Source organism: Suncus etruscus, chromosome 16 (assembly GCF_024139225.1).
Source record: "Suncus etruscus isolate mSunEtr1 chromosome 16, mSunEtr1.pri.cur, whole genome shotgun sequence".
Taxonomy (NCBI): Eukaryota; Metazoa; Chordata; class Mammalia; order Eulipotyphla; family Soricidae; genus Suncus; species Suncus etruscus.
Genome location: NC_064863.1, coordinates 72,746,576 through 72,766,967, shown reverse-complemented (window position 1 = coordinate 72,766,967; position 20,392 = coordinate 72,746,576). Strand labels below are relative to the sequence as shown.

General features: G+C 46.4%; 1 protein-coding gene across 1 annotated transcript in view; it reads right to left on the bottom strand.

The window, feature by feature from the left end:
• Window positions 1-14,281, bottom strand: part of GPAT3 (glycerol-3-phosphate acyltransferase 3) — a 70,292-nt gene extending 56,011 nt beyond the window's left edge. The window contains exon 1 of the mRNA XM_049790265.1: window positions 14,067-14,281. Within this exon, the coding sequence (XP_049646222.1) occupies window positions 14,067-14,207 (141 nt within the window). The 5' untranslated portion in view covers window positions 14,208-14,281. The remainder of the gene's footprint in view (window positions 1-14,066) is intronic.
• Window positions 14,282-20,392: the final 6,111 nt, after the last annotated feature.

The following is a 20,392-nucleotide window of genomic DNA, read 5'->3' as shown; positions in this document are numbered from 1 at the left end:
ACCCTATATGAACTCAAGAGATACCCAGGGATATCTGGGATGAGGCATTAATTCAAAAGACCCAGTTGTACTCTCATCTTACTTGTAATACTTTAATGAAATGAGGAACAGATATTTTCTCATTTAAAACCCCAAGAAGGTCATAAAGCATGCTTTTCCAAGTTAGGCAGAGACTCTTTGGGTTTCAAGTGACTTAATTCCTTCAGCCCTCTGTTTCCTCATCTGTGATAGGAGGGTAAAAGATGGTGGTGGTGATGATCTTCGTAGCTGAATTCTGAGGTAAGACAAGCACTCGGGGTCATGTTGCTCACATCAGAAATGCAGAAAGTGGATTGGGCCAGTTGGAAAAGTGGGAAAGAAATTGATGAAATGAGGGGCCAGAGCGATAGCAAGGCAGTAGGGCATTTGCCTTGCACACGGCTGACCCAGGACAGACCTGAGTTCAATCCCCGGCATCCCATATGATTTCCCAAGCCTGCCAGGAGCGGTTTCTGAGTGCAGAGTCAGGAGTAACATCTGAGCATCACCAGGTATGACCCAAAAAGAAAAAGAAACTGGTGAAATGAAATGATAACTAAGAAGATCATGCTGGGGCTGGAGACAGAATACAATGAGTAGAGCACAGCAGATCTGAGTTCAATCTCTGGTATATATAGACCCAGGAGCACCACCAAGAGTAATTTTTTTTTGTTTGTTTGTTTTGTTTTTGGGCCACACCCAGTAACGCTCAGGGGTTACTCCTGGCTATGCACTCAGAAGTTGCTCCTGGCTTGGGGGACCATATGGGACACTGGGGGATCGAACCGCGGTCCGTCCAAGGCTAGCGCAGGCAAGGCAGGCACCTTACCTTTAGCGCCACCGCCCGGCCCCCAAGAGTAATTCTTGAGTACAGAGCCAGGAGTAATCCCTGCGAATTTCCAGGTATTTGCCAAACCCCAACCCCCTCCTCCAAATCATCTTATGGATGTACTTCAGTGGCAGAGCAAAAGCCTCCATGTAGGAGAGAGGCCCTGGGTTCAATCCCTGGCGTGGCCACAAAATAGCAAGAGAAAATAGATCATTTGACCAAGTGGCCACTCACCTATTGAGATGTTTAGAAAAATGTTACAAATTATTTTTTTTTACAAAAAACAGGTTTCAGAGCATTTAGAATAGGAAAAATTCATTTCCATTTTGTTTTGAATAATCAACAGGAATGTAAGAAATATACTGAGGTCATTAATTTTTTTTATATTTTTGATAAATTTATAAAATGATCTCCCATTACTACTGGAGTTCAATGACCGAAAGTGAACCTGTCTCAGCATTCTAGGAAAACAAAGTGTTATCTCTTTAGTTTGAGAAGTGATGATATTTCAGGATATTTCAAAACTTTATAGAGATAGCACAGCAAGAAAGGCATTTGTCTTGCACATGGCTGACCTGAGTTTAATCCCCAACACCCCACGCCCTTCCAGGAGTTATCCCTGAATATAGAGCCAGGAGTAAGCCCTATGCACCACCATGAGTAAGCCAAAAATCTAAATGAAACAAAAACTAGTATCTTGATGATTATATTTCAGAAGCAAACAATTTCCAATGATTTGGGGAATGCTGTGGAGTAAGTGAGAAAAGGCAAAAAAAATGAGATAAAAGGATATCTATAGGGGCCGGAGTAATAGCACAATGGTAGGGCGTTTGCTTTGCACACAGCTGACCCAGGACAGACAGTAGCTCAAATATCAGCATCCCATATGGTCCCCGTGCTTGCCAGGAGTGATTTCTGAGTGCAGAGCCAGGTGTAATCCCTGAGTGCCACTGGGTAAGACCCAAACACCAAAATAAAAGGATATCTAGAACCAAAGCAATAGTACAATGAATGGGTAAGGCACTTGCCTTACATAAAGTCTACCCAGGTCTGATCCCTAGCATCCCATATGGTCTTCTCAGCCCATCAGGAGTGATCCTGAACATAGATCCAGAAGTAACTCCTGAGCATTGCCAGAAATGGTCCAAAAAAACACAATAATTTCAAATAATGAACCAAAGCTACTGGACTTGAGCGACAGCACAGTGGGTAGGACATTTGCCTTGCATGCGATCCACCCAGGCTCAATCTTCTGCATATGCTCTCTCTATCCTTCCAGGAATGATTTCTGAGCACAGAGCCAGGAGTAAGCCCTGAGCACCTCCAGGTGTGGCCCCAAAACAAAACAAACAAACAAACAAAAAGATAATGTAGCACAAGCTGTGCATGCAGGAGCATCAGGTTCAATCTCCAGCATTTCATGTTCCCTGAAAAATGTTCCTCAAGGAGGAACATGTATAGAGCTAACCAAAATTAAATAATTAGAATGAGAAAAATAACTGATATTAAGTACATATAAAATCATAATAAATATGATTCATCGCAAGTGAGTGCTCTACCACTAAGCCACATTCCTGACCCTAAGTCACCTTAGGTAGTGCTATGTCATAGCATAGCATAGCATGTACTATGTCAGGAATTCAGCACAGCATTCCAAAAAGTCAAGTAGGAACATGTCACTTGCCCTTTGAGAATAGCCTACGCACAGACACCTAATCAGGTTCGAATGTGAACTCCGTATGGGCTTCTCTTCTGTGCTGATTCAGTTCAGGAGTTCTTAGCCTCTACATAGACTTACCACCACCACCACTCCATCTTTCTTTCCTGAAGACATAAAAGCCTACTCCCACTCCCTAGTTTTTTTACTCAATGTGTTGGTCCTGTTATCAGTTGTAGACCAGAGATGCAACATTTAAAATTAAATGCTGTGATCACACTTTGTTCATCTTTGAGGGCCACTTCTTTTACTGTGGGTGTATGATTTTATGGTCGATATTAACAGTTATGGCCTTAGAGAAGGTCACTCATCCCATGTGCTTGCTAGGGACAATATTCATATTTTGAGTTTGGGTTGTTGTAGAATCAAATAATTAACGATGGGGCTGGATGGAAGTGGATGCCATTCCAGGCCACGTGGCTCTGCAACCCCATCCAGCCGGTGGGTCCCAGGCCTAGGTGATCGGCGTAATGAAAACTCACTCACAGGCAGGCTTCAGGAATCATCAGCTTTATTCATGCCCTATTCACCACATGTGTGTGGCCTACTCATAACCTTTCAAGCACAGCAATACTTTGCTAGCCCTGCGTCTTATCTCCTGTTAGCCATCTTCCCTTTGGGCTCCATGCTGGTCAAAGACCAGAACACAGAGGCCCACAAGCCAGAGCGCCCAGCAGCGCAGAAAGGGCGCAGAGAGCCCCCCAGTTCCCTTGCTCCAGGGTTATCTACCTATTCCAAGACCCCTCCCAGGAATGGGCCGGATCTTGCAGGTAAGGTCACACCTAATATCCGGTTCCCAAGACCCCTCCCAGAAATGGGTGGGTCTTAGGTATCTACACCAAATTCAGGGTCTCAGATAAGTACACCAACAGGTTGTTCCCCCACCCAATATGTGTGTTGAAGCCCTGATTCCCAAAACCCTAGGATGTGAGGGCACTGCGAGATGACTTCTCTAAAAGGTATTTGCAGTAGGCTCTAATATGATCCTTCAAAGAGGGAAGATGAGACACACCAAGGTACAGAAGAGATGCGCACACATGAAGGAAGGTCTTGTAAGGACACACTGGGAAAGTGCACGCTGCAGTGCAGGACAGAGGCATGGGCCTAAAGCTGGCTCCAAGAGAGGCTAGAGCATAGGTTTCGATATGAGAGCTCTGGGTTTCCTCCTTGACACCACACAGCCCCCAACCTGGCAGAAGCAACCCCCAATACTGAGTTAGGTGTCTGTGTGGCCTCAAAACAAATAAAGTAAAACAAGCCAAAAGACAAGTTTGTTTCAAGAAAGAAAGGAAGGAAGGGAGGGAGGGAGGGAGGGAGGGAGGGAGGGAGGGAGGGAGGGAGGGAGGGAGGGAGGGAGGGAGGGAGGGAAAGAAAGAGAGAGAGAGGAAGGAAGGAAGGAAGGAAGGAAGGAAGGAAGGAAGGAAGGAAGGAAGGAAGGAAGGAAGGAAGGAAGGAAGGAAGGAAGGAAGGAAGGAAGGAAGGAAGGAAGGAAGGAAAAGGAAGGAAGGAAGGAAGGAAGGAAGGAAGGAAAAAAGGAAGGAAGGAAGGAAGGAAGGAAGGAAGGAAGGAAGGAAGGAAGGAAGGGGAAGAAAGAAAAAGAAAGAAAGAAAGAAAGAAAGAAAGAAAGAAAGAAAGAAAGAAAGAAAGAAAGAAAGAAAGAAAGAAAGAAAAAGAAAGAAAGAAAGAAAGAAAGAAAGAAAGAAAGAAAGAAAGAAAGAAAGAAAGAAAGAAAGAAAGAAAGAAAGAAAGAAAGAAAGAAAGAAAGAAAGAAAGAAAGAAAGAAAGAAAGAAAGAAAGAAAGAAAGAAAGAAAGAAAGAAAGAAAGAAAGAAAGAAAGAAAGAAAGAAAGAAAGAAAGAAAGAAAGAAAGAAAGAAAGAAAGAAAGAAAGAAAGAAAGAAAGAAAAAGAAAAGCACTTAACAAACAGCCACAAGTCTGGCTGTTAGTACAGGGGTTAATGTCCTTGCTTTGCATACAATCAATGAGATTTGATCACTGGCACTTCATACTGATTCCTGCTAAGAATGTTCCCAGAACACAGAGCCAGAAGTAAAGCCTTGATGACAGCTGGATATGGCTCAAAAACAAAAACAAAAAACACTTTGATCCAGAACTTATAGCCTCCATGATTGAGAAATAATTTTCAGCTGTAAACGAATTTTGTCTAGTAAGGGATACTTTGTTTAAATGTCCCTAGTATGCTATATGAATCCCCATGCCCTGTCACCAGGTGAATTTCAGAATTTGAACCGCTCTAGAAATGGCCATGCCTGAGGTCTGTCTGACCAACTGCAGTCAGTGCGGGAGATTTGAAGGAGTCACTTAACACGAAGGATCAGTGCTGATAAAGCATTTTTTTCTTTGGGCTTCCTGTGCAGCGAGAATGACAAGTTCCATGGCAACAGTGAGACAGATGCACAAGAACCGCAGTTCCCCCACTGCCTGGCTGGAACCACAACAGACAAAAAATCTCCACCTCTCCTGACTAGGTCATTTCCTCTAAAGCAGGGTTCAGATCAAGGGTTGTCATATAGATTAAAGGAGATAACTATCAAGGAGGAAAAGGCCTAGTTCCTCCCCTGCCCTGCCCTCAGCCATGGCAAACCTCTCCCAGACACTCAGCACCTCTCCTCTTAAAGAGCTATTTCTCTTCTACCAGAGCAGTTTCAGCAGTGATCAGCTAAGCTAAGTCCTAATCAATGGCAACTTTGGAAGATCCTAACTTTCTTTTAGAATTCAGTTGCTGCTCCGATAACAAAAGTACCCTGATACACAACCTCAGCTTCTTCTAGTAAGTGCCACTTCTTCCAGTCTCACTGCCCCCTCCAAGAACTGTTGAAAGACATTCTCAATCAGGGCGTTTTCTGGGGCCAAAGAGTACAGTTCATTGAGTGCTTGTTCTGTATGCAGCTCATCTAGGCTCTATCTCGGCATGCCATATGCGTCCTGCTCCCACCGGTCTGCCAGAACTGAACCCTGAGCTCAAAAGCAGGAATAAACCCTGAGCATTGCCTGGTGCATGGCCCCAAAACCACCTCAACAAAAAAAATGGGGGGGGGGGGGTTGACATCTGACTTAAAACTTGTAAAACTGGGGCTGAAGAGATAGCATGGAGGTAAGGCATTTGCCTTCCATGCTGAAGGACGGTGGTTCGAATCCCGGCATCCCATATGGTCCCCTGAGCCTGCCAGGGGCGATTTCTGAGCATAGAGCCAGGAGTAACCCCTGAGCCCTGCCGGGTGTGACCCAAAAACCAAAAACAAACGAACTTGTAAAACTATGATATTATGATATTGTCTGTGGCCTCTCGGACTTCGCTGTTCAGGAAGCCTTGGCATGGGGTGCTCTGCTAGGAGGCTGGGGCAGCATTTGCTGGGAACTCCCAGTGTCCCGAGAAAGGCCCTTGCCAGGAAGCAAGAGAGCCAGGTGGGGAGGATGTCATCTCAGCATGGGCAGCAGCGCTTTCCTGCCCTCGCCTTTCCCCTCTCCCCGTTTCTTTCTCTTTTCTGTGGCGCTTTAGGAGTCTAAAGCAGGACTAGTTTACATCTTCACTTTCTGAAGACACTTGAATTTAGGACCGACCTATCTGTGACAAGCATGAGGGTGGGACTGCCATGGCTGGCTTCTCCCCTCCCCACTGTACTGGGCAGGGATTGTGTGTCTGAGGGCGGACACAAAGCCCTGGTGGGTGGCTCTGCACCCCAGAGATGGCCTATGTGCCCAGGGGTGGCACACGCTGAGTGTGCTGGGGCCTTGTGGGGGGCTCCAGATAGGGGCCAACTGCTGCCTTGTGTGTGTGTCCTGGCCTCCTCCAGCTCAGTCCCACTTCCAGACCTCTGTCTGAGTTGTAATGTTCTGTTTTGTTCCATTATAGCTCCCCCTCCTTTCCTGATGATTGATTTTACAAAAGAAAGCAAAGCAGCTTGAGGCCCTGGAAGAGTTGGGGGCCCAGGAGTCTAACTGGGGGGTGGGGTTTTTGCCAAAATCCTGGGCAAGGAGCAGTGAGTGAGGACTCCTGTTGAATTAAATAATTAAAGATGGTGGTGGATGGAAAAGGATGGATTGAAGGATGGAGGCCTTTGTTCTTAGGCCCCAGCCACGTGGCTTCATCCCCCATGAACAGGCGGGTCTGGGGTTCAGGAAAGCGACGGGTATTGAACTCATTCACAGGCAGGCATCAGGAAGCATCAACTTTATTCATGCCCTATTCACCACATGTGTGTGGCCTATCTCATAACCTTTCAAGCACAGCCATTCTTCGCTAGCCCTGCATCTTCCCTTTCACCTCCATGCTGGTCAAAGACCAAAAGGCAAAGACCCAAAAGCCAGAGAGCCCAGCAGGGCAGACGGGCCCTAATCCCCTGGGTCAAAGCCCTTATCTACCTTTTCCAAGACCCCTCCCAGGAATGGGCGGGGTCTTGCAGGTAAGCTTAAGTTACCTAGGGAGAAAGGGTGGGGGATGAGGCTTCAGACTCCCATGTATCACCGGGGGATTTTGGGGGGTCTCAGGCTGGCCTGCCCCTGCAGCCAGCTGCTGATGAGGAGATGGGCTGGTAAACAACTCAGGGAAAAAGTCTACTACGCTATGCTTCAGATGTATGAAGTCCTCAGATCAATCTCTGTATTCCCCCCCCCAAAAAAAAAACTGACTGAGGGGAGGAAAATGAAGGGGAAAACCACATACAATTATATAATTAGGCTTGGGGGCAGAGCTATAGTACAGCGATTAGGGCATTGACTTTCCACAGAGCCAGTGCAGGTTCAACCCCTAGCATCCAATATAAACCCTGAGCATTACCAGGGTTAATTACTGAGTGTAGAGCCAGAGTAACCCCTGAGCATTGGTGGTCATGACCCAAAAACAAAAACAAAAAAAAATCAAGACATTAGTCTTACTCAAATAATAGCTGATCACCATTTCTAGCAAAAGAAAAGTTTCTGGATTGAGCTCTCACCTAGAATACAGACTAAGCAAGAACTCCATACTGCTCCATACTGCAATGGAAAAGTCCGATTCTGCCACTGACAACACTGTACATGCCCCCAAAGAAATGACCTCTATTCCCCAGTGGGAGCCCTAACGGGTGGTATTCCCAGAGACTTGCTGTGGAATTACATTGGAAGCACACTGATTTAACAGTTGTGCTTTAGTCATACCTGTCACAAAGGCACAGTCTACAGCATGCTTATGTGTCTCCACCAGGCAACTGTTTCATCAGAGATATAAAAATGATTGACAGCCTTCTTTTTTTTTTTTTGTTTTTTTGTTTTTGGGCCACACCCGGCGGTGCTCAGAGGTTACTCCTGGCTGTCTGCTCAGAAATAGCTCCTGGCAGGCACGGGGGACCATATGGGACACCGGGATTCGAACCAACCACCTTTGGTCCTGGATCGACTGCTTGCAAGGCAAACGCCACTGTGCTATCTCTCCGGGCCCGATTGACAGCCTTCTTGCTGTTGTTGTCATTGCGACTACGGTCTGTGAGAAAGGGGAGGGAAATCCATCACACCCTGCAGCACTAAAGGATTGCTAAGCAGGACCATCCGATGAAGAGGGAAGGAGGGAGGGAACTATATGTCAGCATGCTCTATGGTCCCCTGGAGTAATTCCTGAGCTCAGAGCCAGGAGTTATGCCCTGAGCACCATTGAGTGCGACACTAAAAAAGAATCACAACTTTGCCTTCCAGTGACTTATCCTACAGAGGCTAATGATTACACTTAGAGATAACTATGTAGAAAACAGCATACAATAGTTGCTCAATACATCATTAGGAATTGAACTGATGAGCTCCGAGACAGGAGTCAGAAAAAGACAGAGATGGATGGGTAACCTGACAATTAGCAATTAAATGAGTCAACTATTCCCAGGCGACCTCACACAGGCATATTTAAACTTCCAGTATTTGAGTTCACTGTCAGGAAAAAGCCACCCATTGTCAGTAACACATAACAGTAAATACATCATGTACAAAAAACCAAATGAGGGGCCGGGAAGGTGGCGCTAGAGGTAAGGTGTCTGCCTTACAAGCGCTAGCGTAGGACGGACCGAGGTTCGATCCCCCGGCATCCCATATGGTCTCCCCAAGCCAGGGGCGATTTCTGAGCTCATAGCCAGGAGTAACCCCTGAGCGTCAAACGGGTGTGGCCCAAAAACCAAAAAAAAAAAAAAAAAAAAAAAAAACAAAAAAAAAAAAAAAAAACCAAATGACCTTCATCAGTGGTTCTCAAACTTTTTTTTTTTTTTTTGGTTTTTTTTGGGCCACACCCATTTGATGCTCAGGGATTACTCCTGGCTAAGCGCTCAGAAATTGCCCTTGGCTTGGGGGGACCATATGGGACTCCGGGGGATCGAACCTGTGGTCCTTCCTTGGCTAGCGCTTGCAAGGCAGACACCTTACCTCTAGTGCCACCTCACCAGCCCCGGTTCTCAAACTTTTTAAACAGGGGGACAGTTCAGTGTCCCTCAAACCATTGGAGGACCAGACTATAGTAAAAACAAAAACTATGAACAAGGGGCCGGAGCAGTGGCACAAGCAGTAGGATATTTGCCTTGCACGCACTAACCTAGGATGGACCATGGTTCAATCCCCTGGTGTCCCATATGGTCCCCAAAACTAGGAGTGATTTCTGAGCACACAGCCAGGAGTAACCCCTGAGCATCACCCCGGTGTGGCCCAAAAAAGAAAAAAAAAAGGGAAAAATAAACTATGAACAAATGCCTATGCACATTGCATATATTATTTTGAAGTAAAGAAACAAAATGGGAACAAATACAGTATGTGGCCCATGGGCCATAGTTTGAGGACCACTGTTCAAAATGGTATATAAATGGTAACCAAGAAAACTTGGAGAAAGCTCCCATTCTAATAAAAAATAAAAAACCTGAAGAATATTCTTGGGAATTGAATGCAAAAGAAAGAAGCCAAAGTTCATTGGCTTCTTATAATGTATAACATAAGAGTTGAGTATTGCATGGTAATCTAAAAGAATATTGGGCACTTGGTCAGAGCTACAGATGCTCTCATTCTAAACAACTTCACAGTGTCTGGAGGATTCATCCATATAGTCAGTGAAAGCAATTTTCTATTCTAACTTCGGGCTATAGAAAGTCTTGGAAATGCAGAACATTGTTCTTTAAGAAAAGCCAGGAGTTGAGGCCGGAGAGATAGCATGGAGGTAAGGCATTTGACTTGAATACAGAGGGACAGTGGTTCAAATCCCGGCATCCAGGGCCCGGAGAGATAGCACAGCGGCGTTTGCCTTGCAAGCAGCCAATCCAGGACCAAAGGTGGTTGATTTGAATCTCAGTGTCCCATATGGTCCCCTGTGCTTGCCAGGAGCTATTTCTGAGCAAACAGCCAGGAGTAACCCCTGAGCACCACTGAGTGTGGCCTAAAAACCAAAAAACAAAAAAAAAAAAAAAAAAAAAAAAAAAACAAATCCCGGCATCCCATATGGTTTCCTGAGCCTGCCAAGAGCAGTTTCTGAGCACAGAGCCAGGAGTAATCCCTGAGCGTTGCCGGGTGTGACCCCTCCCCCCCCAAAAAAGAAAGAAAAGCCAGGAGTTGCTACTTTTCTATTCTGCATCTAAAATAGACATCACACTATAGAATTCTCGATTTTTACTTTTTGTTTGTTTGTTTTTGTTTTGGGGCCAGGCATGGCAGTGCTCCTGGCTCTGGCAGAGTTTACTCTTGGCTCTATACTCAGAAATCACTCCTAGCAGGCTCTGGGGAACCATACGGGATGCCATAAATCAAACCCGGGTTGGCTGTGTGAAAGGTAAACACCCTACCTAGCCACTGTACTATCGCTCCAGCCCCTCAGATATTTTCTGATGAGCCCTGATGATGCCAAGCACAGCATGGACCAAATTCAGAGTATTGTCTCAAAAATGATCCATATTTAGGGCCAGAAAGATAATGCGACTTGCCTGGCAAATTGAACCTAGGTTCAATTCCAGCAACTGATGTGGTCCCTTAAGTCCATCCAGAAGTGATCCCTGATCAACAAGCCAGAAATAAGTACTCAACACTGCTGGGAGTGTCCCTAAAAAATACAAAATAGATCCATAATCTAATTCCATATATGATGAAAACTTTGGCAGGGAAAATAAGGGCAGTGGACACAGCAGATAGCGCTCAGAGACTACTTCTGGCCAATCATTTTTTAACTTAATGAAGAGGGCCATTTCCTTTACTTACATCTGCCCAATTTCTAAGCTCTGGGATGTATCCTCCATTAAATATTGGGGGGTCAGAGTGATAGCACAGTGGTGGGGCATTTGTCTTGCTTGCTACCAAACCCATGAGGACCCAGGTTCAATCTCTGGTATCCCATATGGATATCCTATAGCCTGCCAGGAGCAAAAAAAAAAAAAATTGAAAAAAAATTGAAAAAAAAGTATATATAGGTTGTGAGGTAAATGGAAGCCTTTGAAATAGTTCCCCTTTATATCTGTGTTCCCACTGCCTTTCTTCCGGCTTTTTCCCCTCCCCCTGGGAGAGAAGTTTTGGTTTTGAAGCTGTATAAAGAGGAGGTGAAAAGGCGTAGGCAGGGAGCTTTCCATCTTGGCTTGTGGTTCCATGTGGTGGAGTAACTGGTTTATGGGTGAACAGCCTCTGGTGTGAGTTTTCTTACCTGCTATAACCTTCTATCTATGTGGATTATTTATGGCAGAGTACTACAACCAGACTAAAACCTCCTGTTCCCTGGATAGAAAGTATGGGATTTCCCTTCCGTCCTTGGGGACAGTGAGACAATCAATCTGTACTCCTTCAACTGGTGGCGTTGAGAGTTTGATCAGAGTACATCTCTTAAAATTATCTTCAACTCTAGATAGACAATAATGAAATCATCAGGAGGCCCTATCAACCTGAAGGTCAGATCCTGAACAAGAAATATCTCTCCAAAATAAAATTAACTAGTAGATAGAATTATCTACCAGACTAAACCACAGCTGACAGTCAGCTTTTCTCCCTTTCTTTCTTTAGCTGTACTTTCAATTACTAACATAAGACAAAGGAAGAAAGGAGCCCCCAGGGGCTAGTGCATACAATGCACTTTATTCTCACTTAGGGTAGAGATGCCAAAGGGCACTGCTTGACTGCAAAACAGGCCATTCATGTTCTGAGAAAAAATGAATACCAGCAACAAGTCTTTAAAGACTCGCACTGTATCGTGTGTCCACATTCAGAATGTTAAATCCATAAGAGATTCAAAATTATAAACTATTTCCCAAGGCTAGATGAAATAACACTGGTTTAGGTACTTGTCTTACCAGAGGCCAACCAGGGTTTGATCCCCAGCACAACATACAAAAACAAAATAAGAAAGCGTGGCCTGGGGGCAGAGCGATAGATCAATGGGTACAGTGTTTGCCTTGCATGCAGCTGAGCAGGATTTGATCCCTGGCATCCCAAATGGTCCCTGGAGCCTGCTAGGAGTAATTTCTGAGCACAGAGCAAGGAATAATCCCTTAGCACCACCACTTAGTGGCCTGAAAAAAAAAAGTTTAGCCAGAATGACAGCACAATGGGTGGGGTGCTAGTCTTGCAATGACCAACCCAGTTTTGATACCCAGTACCTCCAAGTATTGCTAGGAATAATTCCTGAGACTAAGGCCAGAAATACCACTGGGTGTGACCCAAAGAACAAAAAAATTAAAATAAAAATAAAAACTAAATTAAAATAAGGAAGCTGCCCAGAGGGAAAGCTCAGCTGTGTGCATACTTTGCATACTTTGCATGCTGACGTCCAGGGTTGTTTCCTTGCACCTCACAGTCCTCCAAGCACTGTCAGGAATGATCCCTGAGCATCTAGCCAGAGTAGACTCCAAGCCTCACCAGGAGTGACCAAAAGACAAAAACAACAACAACAACAAGTCTGAGATAAAGACTCAAACAAAACTTAATAGATACACCCCCCCCCCCCCAATCTACAAAGAGAAAGTGCAACAAAAATCTGGAATTGCCAGATTAGCAGGTAAGACAGACATTCAGAGTTTGGAGATTTTTTTTTTTGGTTTTGGTTTTGGTTTTGGTTTTTGGTTTTGGTTTTTGGGTCACACCCGGCGGTGCTCAGGAGTTACTCCTGGCTGTCTGCTCAGAAATAGCTCCTGGCAGGCACGGGGGACCATACGGGACACCGGGATTCGAACCAACCACCTTAGGTCCTGGATTGGCTGCTTGCAAGGCAAGCGCCGCTGTGCTATCAGAGTCTAGAGATTTATACTGGTAGCCATCAAACTACAACTTCCAAAGAGCATGGGGCAGACAAGAGAATGTGGTCAGAAAAAATGAGAATCTACATTAGAAGACACCGCAGAAGTGAAAAGGCAAACTTTTCAATCAAATCAAAAAAAGAAATAAAACAATTTAAGGAAGTACTTGGAGATGTAAAACTTTGATAGGAAATCTTCTAAAATGCTTGTCATTTTAACTCAAGCCTCTGGGAATGACTTAATAGTATTCCTATTTATAGATTAGGAGAATGAGTCACAAGATGTAACTTCCTAGGAGCAGAGACAACCGTGTGGGTGGAGTATTGCATGTGGCTGACTCAGGTTCCATCCCCAGCATCTCATATGATTCCTGATCAGAGTATGAAGTAAACTCCTAGTACTCTCTGCTGCGTGTGGGCCAAAACCCAAAAATAGAAAAGTCACTTTCCTAAAATCACTGGAACTAAAAACTGCTGGAAATTTGGTACCCAATCTACCCAAATACGTACCCCCCCCCAAGTCTGTATCTTACCCACTCAGACCTCTCCCCAGTAAAGGCTAAGGTCTCTAGCGAGCTGCTATGAATTTCAGCTTCCACATCTGTAAGGAAGGTAGGTACATACGTCACTAGCCCTCCAGATTGATCCAGGGTTTTGAGTATCCAATCCTGAGCTCAGGAGTCACTGTCATTTGAGAAAATCCTGCTTGCGGGGAAGGGGTACCGGTTACCTACCTGCCTGTGCACGCCCATCTGACACCTATCTTTACAAACAGAGGTCGAAACCCACACTTCTCCAATGTCATTTCCAGAGCCATTGGTTAGATAAAATGTCCGTGCCTCCATGAAAACAAAATCAGATGCCCTTCTACCAGGCGGCACTTAGGACTGTTTGTAAGGTGAACACAAACGTCAGCCAGACCAGCAGCCCTGGTGCACAGACAAGACTGCCGAGCACCTTCCCCCAAGGACTTCAGCAGCCAGGGACACACACACACCACGAAAGCAGTTGATGCACAACAACAATCAGATCTGTGTCCCTCAGACAAGTCACCTCCAAGGCAGAGCTGGAAGTGGAAGGGCCCTTTCTGCCCCTTCGCCCTCGGATCGGAGCGCAAAGCAGTTCCTAGCCGGGGTCGTATCCCGCTTTCCCTCCAAGGCCTGCGCTAGACGCGGTGGCCCTCCCGCGGACAAACCGAAACGCACCGGCCCTCGAGACCCAACGGGTACCGGACCCCACAACACACCACCCCGGGCGGGAGTCCCCTCCCTCCGCGCTCACCTCCAAAGTTTTCACCAGGATCTTCATGTAGAGCTCGGAGATGCCCAGCGACACCCCGAAGGCGGACGGCAGCAGGATCAGGCCGAGCACCAGCGCCAGCCAGGTGGACAGGATCTTCCCGGCCAGCTCGGCGCTCTCCATGGCTCGGCGCGCCCGCCCGGGTGGGGTCCTGGGGGGGGCTCGGGGTGCGATTTGGGGGAGCAGGCAGTCCCTGCTCTGGGAATCGGGGAGCTGCGGGGAAGGCGCGCCCCGCAGCTGGAGCGTCCACTGCGGGGCAAAAGGAAAAAGGGGGGAAAAAAAGCTGGAGAGGGGCAGGGCAGGATTGGAGAGCCTTCCTTCCTTCCTTCCTTCCTTCCTTCCTTCCTTCCTTCCTTCCTTCCTTCCTTCCTTCCTTCTTTCTTTCTTTCTTTCTTTCCTTCCTTTCTCTCGGCGGTGGCCGGTGGCCGGTGGCGTCCTGCTGGGAGGCCGCGCGCGCGCTGGCCAGCCCCGAGCCGCGTCGGAGCGCAAAGCCGCAGTGCCCGGCAGTGACAGCTGCGGAGGCGCGCGCGAGCGTGGCAGTGGCCGTGGCCGTGGCCGTGGCCGCGAGCGCGCCCCGCTGGCCTCCCGCGAGCTCGCCTATGGGTGGCGTTGGCGACCCGGCTCAATAGCTGGGCCTGCGGCGGCCACGATCGCGGGCGCGCGGGCGGGACTGGCGAGACGCCCGAGCACCGCGCAGGTGGCTGGCTGGCTGCGCACGCCAGAGGGAGGGCGCGCTCGGGAGGAGAGTTTAGGGTGCCCCACGCCCCTTTAGGCCAGCCGCTGCCGCCCCGCCTCCTGCAGTCCAGACCCGGCCAGCGACGCCTGGGAGCGCCCCGGCAAAACTCCCAGCCCCACGCCCCGCCGAGGCGGGACTCTCGGCCGCCAAACGTTTGGATAGGGTGCGCGTCAACGCGAGCTCTCTTCTCCTCCTCCTCTTCGATCCCCCAAAATAAACTATGGATTTGTCCGGGGCGTCGTGTTAACGACCTCTTGGAGAGGCTTTCACCGGACAGGACAGACAGACAGACAGACAGACAGACAGACAGACAGACAGACAGACAGACAGACATGCACGCAGATTGCCAAGCCTCTCTCTGCCTCTGGCGCTGGCAGGACACCGGGAGCTGGTGGCCCGAGACACGCTGCATCCCTCTCCAGGAGCTGATGATGGCAAGCGGGGGTCTCTCCAGGGCAAGTGAAGGGCGCTCCCTTCCTGGCAAAATCCCAACGCCTCCCTAACGCCCACCCTATCTCTCCCATCCACCCATCTTACCCCCTAGTCGTACAGGAAGACAAAAAAAAAAAGTAAAGTAAATTAAAATTAAAATTTTAAATGTGGGGCCTGAGCAATAGCACAGCGGTAAGGCGTTTGCCTTACACGCAGCCGATCCAGGACGGACCCCGGTTTGATCCCCAGCATCCCATCTGGTCCCCCGAGCCTGCCAGGAGTGATTTTTTTTTACTTTTTTTTATATATATTTTATTTAAACACCATGATTACATTTGGGTTTCAGTCATGTAAAGAACACCACCTATCACCAGTGCAACATTCCCATCACCAATGTCCCAAATCTCCCTCCTCCCCACCCGACCCCTGCCTGTACTCTAGACAGGCTTTCCATTTCCCTCATACATTCTCATTATTAGGACAGTTCAAAATGTAGTTATTTCTCTAACTAAACTCATCACTCTTTGTGGTGAGCTTCCTGAGGTGAGCTGGAACTTCCAGCTCTTTTCTCTTTTGTGTCTGAAAATTATTATTGCAAGAATGTCTTTCAATTTTCTTAAAAACCCATAGATGAATGAGACCATTCTGCGTTTTTCTCTCTCTCTGACTTATTTCACTCAGCATAATAGATTCCATGTACATCCATGTATAGGAAAATTTCATGACTTCATCTGCCAGGAGTGATTTTTGAGCGCAGAGAGAGGAGTAACCTCTGAGCAACTCAGGGTGTGACCCAATAAACAAGAATCAAAAAATAAATAAATGAAAATTTAAAAAATGCGTGCCCGCACATGCCTTTTCCATCTCATGTCCCCTGGCCCGCTGCTGCCAGTCACTATCTCTGAGGGTGTATCTAACATCTTTGCCTGCCAATCTCTTGGAGAGCTGCCCTGTTTTTAAAGAATGAGGAGGAAAGGGACTTAGACGATAAGAAAATCTGGCTGCCAAGAAGTTCCAGATCTTCTACTCTTTAGAACTAAAAACCTGTCACACAGGTCTCTCTATCGTGTAAAGTCCAGCTGGAAGGACTAGAGAGCCAGCAATAGTGTTGCAAGGGAGTATTGCCCAGAAAGCTACCGCTGGCAGCAGAGTTAGATGGGGGAGGGGAGGGGGTCAACAGAGGATGAGCTGCACTACAAAGAAAGTAAATAGCAACCCTTCCTCCAGCTAGGGATTATCATGAGCACACCACCACCACCACCACCACCAAGTAGGGAGGAGATTTACTTTCCAGGACTTCTCAAATTAAACATCTATGTGGCTGCCAGTTTCCAAAATTAAGGAAAATAACTAATTCAATGAGGGTTCCCTATTTCATTTCCTTAACTGGAAATAACATAAAATTCTACTGACTCATGTCATGCTGTATGTTCAGTCAACACTCTTGCTCTGCCTTTATTTCCTCAAAGATGACTAAGTAATAGGAGTGACTTTGTTTCCCCCATACCATGCCAAAGCAGAGACAAAGGCTGTTGCTGGTGACTGCACTCCAGATTTTTCCACTGAGGTGTGTCCTTGCCTCTTATGGAAGCATTGCTGTCCCACAACAAAGAATGGAATTGGAAGTCTTACTTAGATTCTAGCATAGACATCCCCAAATGTGAGCAATTGAGGGTTGGTGAGAAATAGAAGAGCAAGTAAGAGAAATAGATTCAATCCCTCACACATATGGTACCCTGTGCTCTGCTGGATCTGGCCCCAAACAGAATAAAAATCAATTTTGTTATTCCATGCTTCAGTTTTTGTTTTGGTTTGGTTTTGCTTTAGGGCTTACTCCCAGATCTGCACTCAGGAATTACTCCTGACTGTGCTTGGGAGATTACATGGGGTACTGGAGATCAAACCAGGATCAGTTATATGCAAGGTAAGTGTCTTACCTGCTGTGATATCTCTTACCCTCAGCTTTTTTTGTTTGTTTGTTTGTTTTTGGGCCATACCCGTTTGACGCTCAGGGCTTACTCCTGGCTATGAGCTCAGAAATCGCTCCTGGCTTGGGGGGGACCATATGGGACACCGGGGGATCAAACCACGGTCCGTCCTATGCTAGCGCTTGCAAGGCGGACACCTTACCTCTAGTGCCACCTTCCCAGCACCCTCAGCTTTTTAATCAGTAAATCATTTATGCTTTGAGTTGTATAGGATTATGAATTTGCAATGGCTTGCTTGACATAAAAAGCTGAGTCTGGGGCCGGAGAGATAACATGGAGGTGAAGCATTTGCTTTGCATGCAGAAGGTGGGTGGTTCTAATCCCGGCATCCCATATGGTCCCCTGGGCCTGCCAGGAGCGATTTCTGAGCATAGAGCCAGGAGTAACCCCTGAGTGCTACCGGGTGTGACCCAAAAACCAAAACCAAAAAAAAAGAAAAAGAAAATAAAAGCTGAGTCTGAGGGTATAACTAGTTGGTAGACGATATGCCTTACATGGGTGAGGCCCTTGGTTTGATCCCCAATACCACCACTTCAGAAAAAATGACAAAGCATAGAGCAAGACCAGAAGGCAGCGTGGTGAAGATGCAAACACACTCCATCTTATTCTCCTGAATGGCACAGGAGAGGCCAGCAAATCCCAATGGTAACAAAGGCACAACTTCAGTGACAAGGGAGAGACAGGCAGGAAAGAGACACTTATCACATTATTTCACTGCTCCCTTTCATTCACTGTTCTCCCTCTTCCTCCTCTGGGTCTCTATTTTTTTCTATCTCTCTCAAAAGTCACTCAGAAATCACTCCTGGTAGAGTTCCAGGTGTCATCCAGAGTGTCAGGAGTTGAATCCCAATCAGCCATATACAAGGCAAGGGCTCTATTCTTGCACTATGGCTCTGACCCCTCCTTTCTCAGTTACATCCTATGAGGATCCTACCCTTTTCTTGTAGTTAGCACTCATTTCACTTATTCTTATCTGTTTCCCAGCACAGACTTAATAAGCTGCAAATACAATAAATTGAATTTTTTTTATTTTGATTTAGTTTGGAGTCACACCTGACCTGGCTCAGGGGTCACTCTATAATGCCCAGGTAATTATTTTCAGGACTGGTAATTTAACCTACTTAGACAAGTACAGTGCAATATGCCTTAACTCCTACTTTATCTCTCTAGCCACACTTAATGATTTTAAATGGAAGATATTTATTTTTCATTTTTTAGGCTGAAGTTTGAAATCAAGGTGACTGTGGAGACCCAGTCTCTCCATGGGCTCTTGGAATAACCTTCCCTTGCTTCTAGTTTCTAGTGTTCCTGGTCTGGTCTGGTGACAATCTATTCCTCACCCATGTCTGCATATATCCATCTTTTTTCCTTACTCTTGTAAAGACATCTACTGTCATGGAATAGGAAGTACTGTAATTCAGGGTAATTATGTCTCAGTATACTTTCTTTAATTATACTTAATCTCAGACATTTTTCCATAGAAGGTCACATTCACAAATTAGGAGGCCTGGAGAGATAGCACAGCAGCGTTTGCCTTTCAAGCAGCCCATCCAGGACCAAAGGTGGTTGGTTCAAATCTCAGTGTCCCATATGGTCCCCCGTGCCTGCCAGGAGCCATTTCTGAGCAGACAGCCAGGAGTAACCCCTGAGCACCATCGGGTGTGGCCCAAAACCCAAAACAAAAAAACAAAAACATTCACAAATTAGGATTGGGAGCAACCAAGATAGCTTGATAGATTAAGTATATGATTTACATGCTGGAATATTGGGTTCAATCCCCAGCACCACTTGGTCCTAGAGACAGGAGTAGCCCTTGAACATCATTATGTATACCCTATATCTTTTTTTTTTTTTTTTTTTTTTTTTTTGGTTTTTCAGGTCACATCCATTTGATGCTCAGGGGTTACTCCTGGCTAAGCGCTCAGAAATTGCCCTTGACTTGGGGGGACCATATGGGATGCCAGGGGGATCGAACCTCGGTCGCTATCTTTCCTTGGCTAGCGCTTGCAAGGCAGACACGACACCTTACCTCTAGCGCCACCTCGCCGGCCCCTACCCTATATCTTAAATTAAAAGAAAATCCAAAAAAAATTCTACAAGTACACAAGTTAGGGTTTGGCAGAACTTTTACGAGTCTCCAATTAATCCAATACACTTGCCATCTCAGGAAACTGGAGATGTAAATTGTTCTTTGGAATTGAAGGCTGTATTTTTAAAATGTAGCTTGTATTTGGGGGAGGGGGTATTTTTAGTTTTGGAGTTTTGGTTTTGGTTTCTTGTTGTGTAGGTTTTGGTTTTGGGTTTTGGGGCCACATCCAGTGGTCCTCAAGGATTACTCTTGGCTCTGTGTTGAGGAGTCATTCCTGGCAATGCTCAAGGGATATAGGATGCCAGGGACTGCCACACGCAAGGGACTTGCCCTGTCTGCTGTGCTATTGCTCTAATCCCAAAATGTAACTTGTTTTAAATGCTTAACAGTGAAGTTAATTTTTTTTTCTTTTTGGATTTTAGGCCACGGAGATATTTAGGGATTATCCCTGGTTTTGAGCTCAGGAATTATCCTAGGAAGCTCAGGGGAACATATGGGATATCAGGGATAAAACCCAGGACAAATACATGTAAGGCAAACTTTCTATCTGTTGTGTTATCACTCTGGCCCCCATAATGAAGTTTTTTTTTTTTTTTTTTTTTGGTTTTTGGGCCACACCCTGTGACACTCAGGGGTTACTCCTGGCTATGCGCTCAGAAGTTGCTCCTGGCTTCTTGGGGGACCATATGGGACACCGGGGGATCGAACTGCGGTCCGTCCTAGGCTAGCGCAGGCAAGGCAGGCACCTTACCTCCAGCGCCACCGCCCGGCCCCCATAATGAAGTTTTTTAATAGATCCCCTTTTTTTGCCTATTGACATGGAATAAATTTCAATAATGCTTTCTTTGAGTCTCAAAAATGTCATGGTTTTGTGGGCCTGGAGAGATAGTAAAGCTTGTAGGGTACTCGCCTTACACACTTGGGTTTGATCTCTATCATCCCATGTGGTTTCCCTTGGCCCAAAACAAAACAAAAAATGCCAAGGTTTTGTAAGAGTGAAAGTCCAGTAGTTCCAATGGAGCCTAAAGGCCAATTAATTTAGATTGGCCAATCTCTTTGAAGC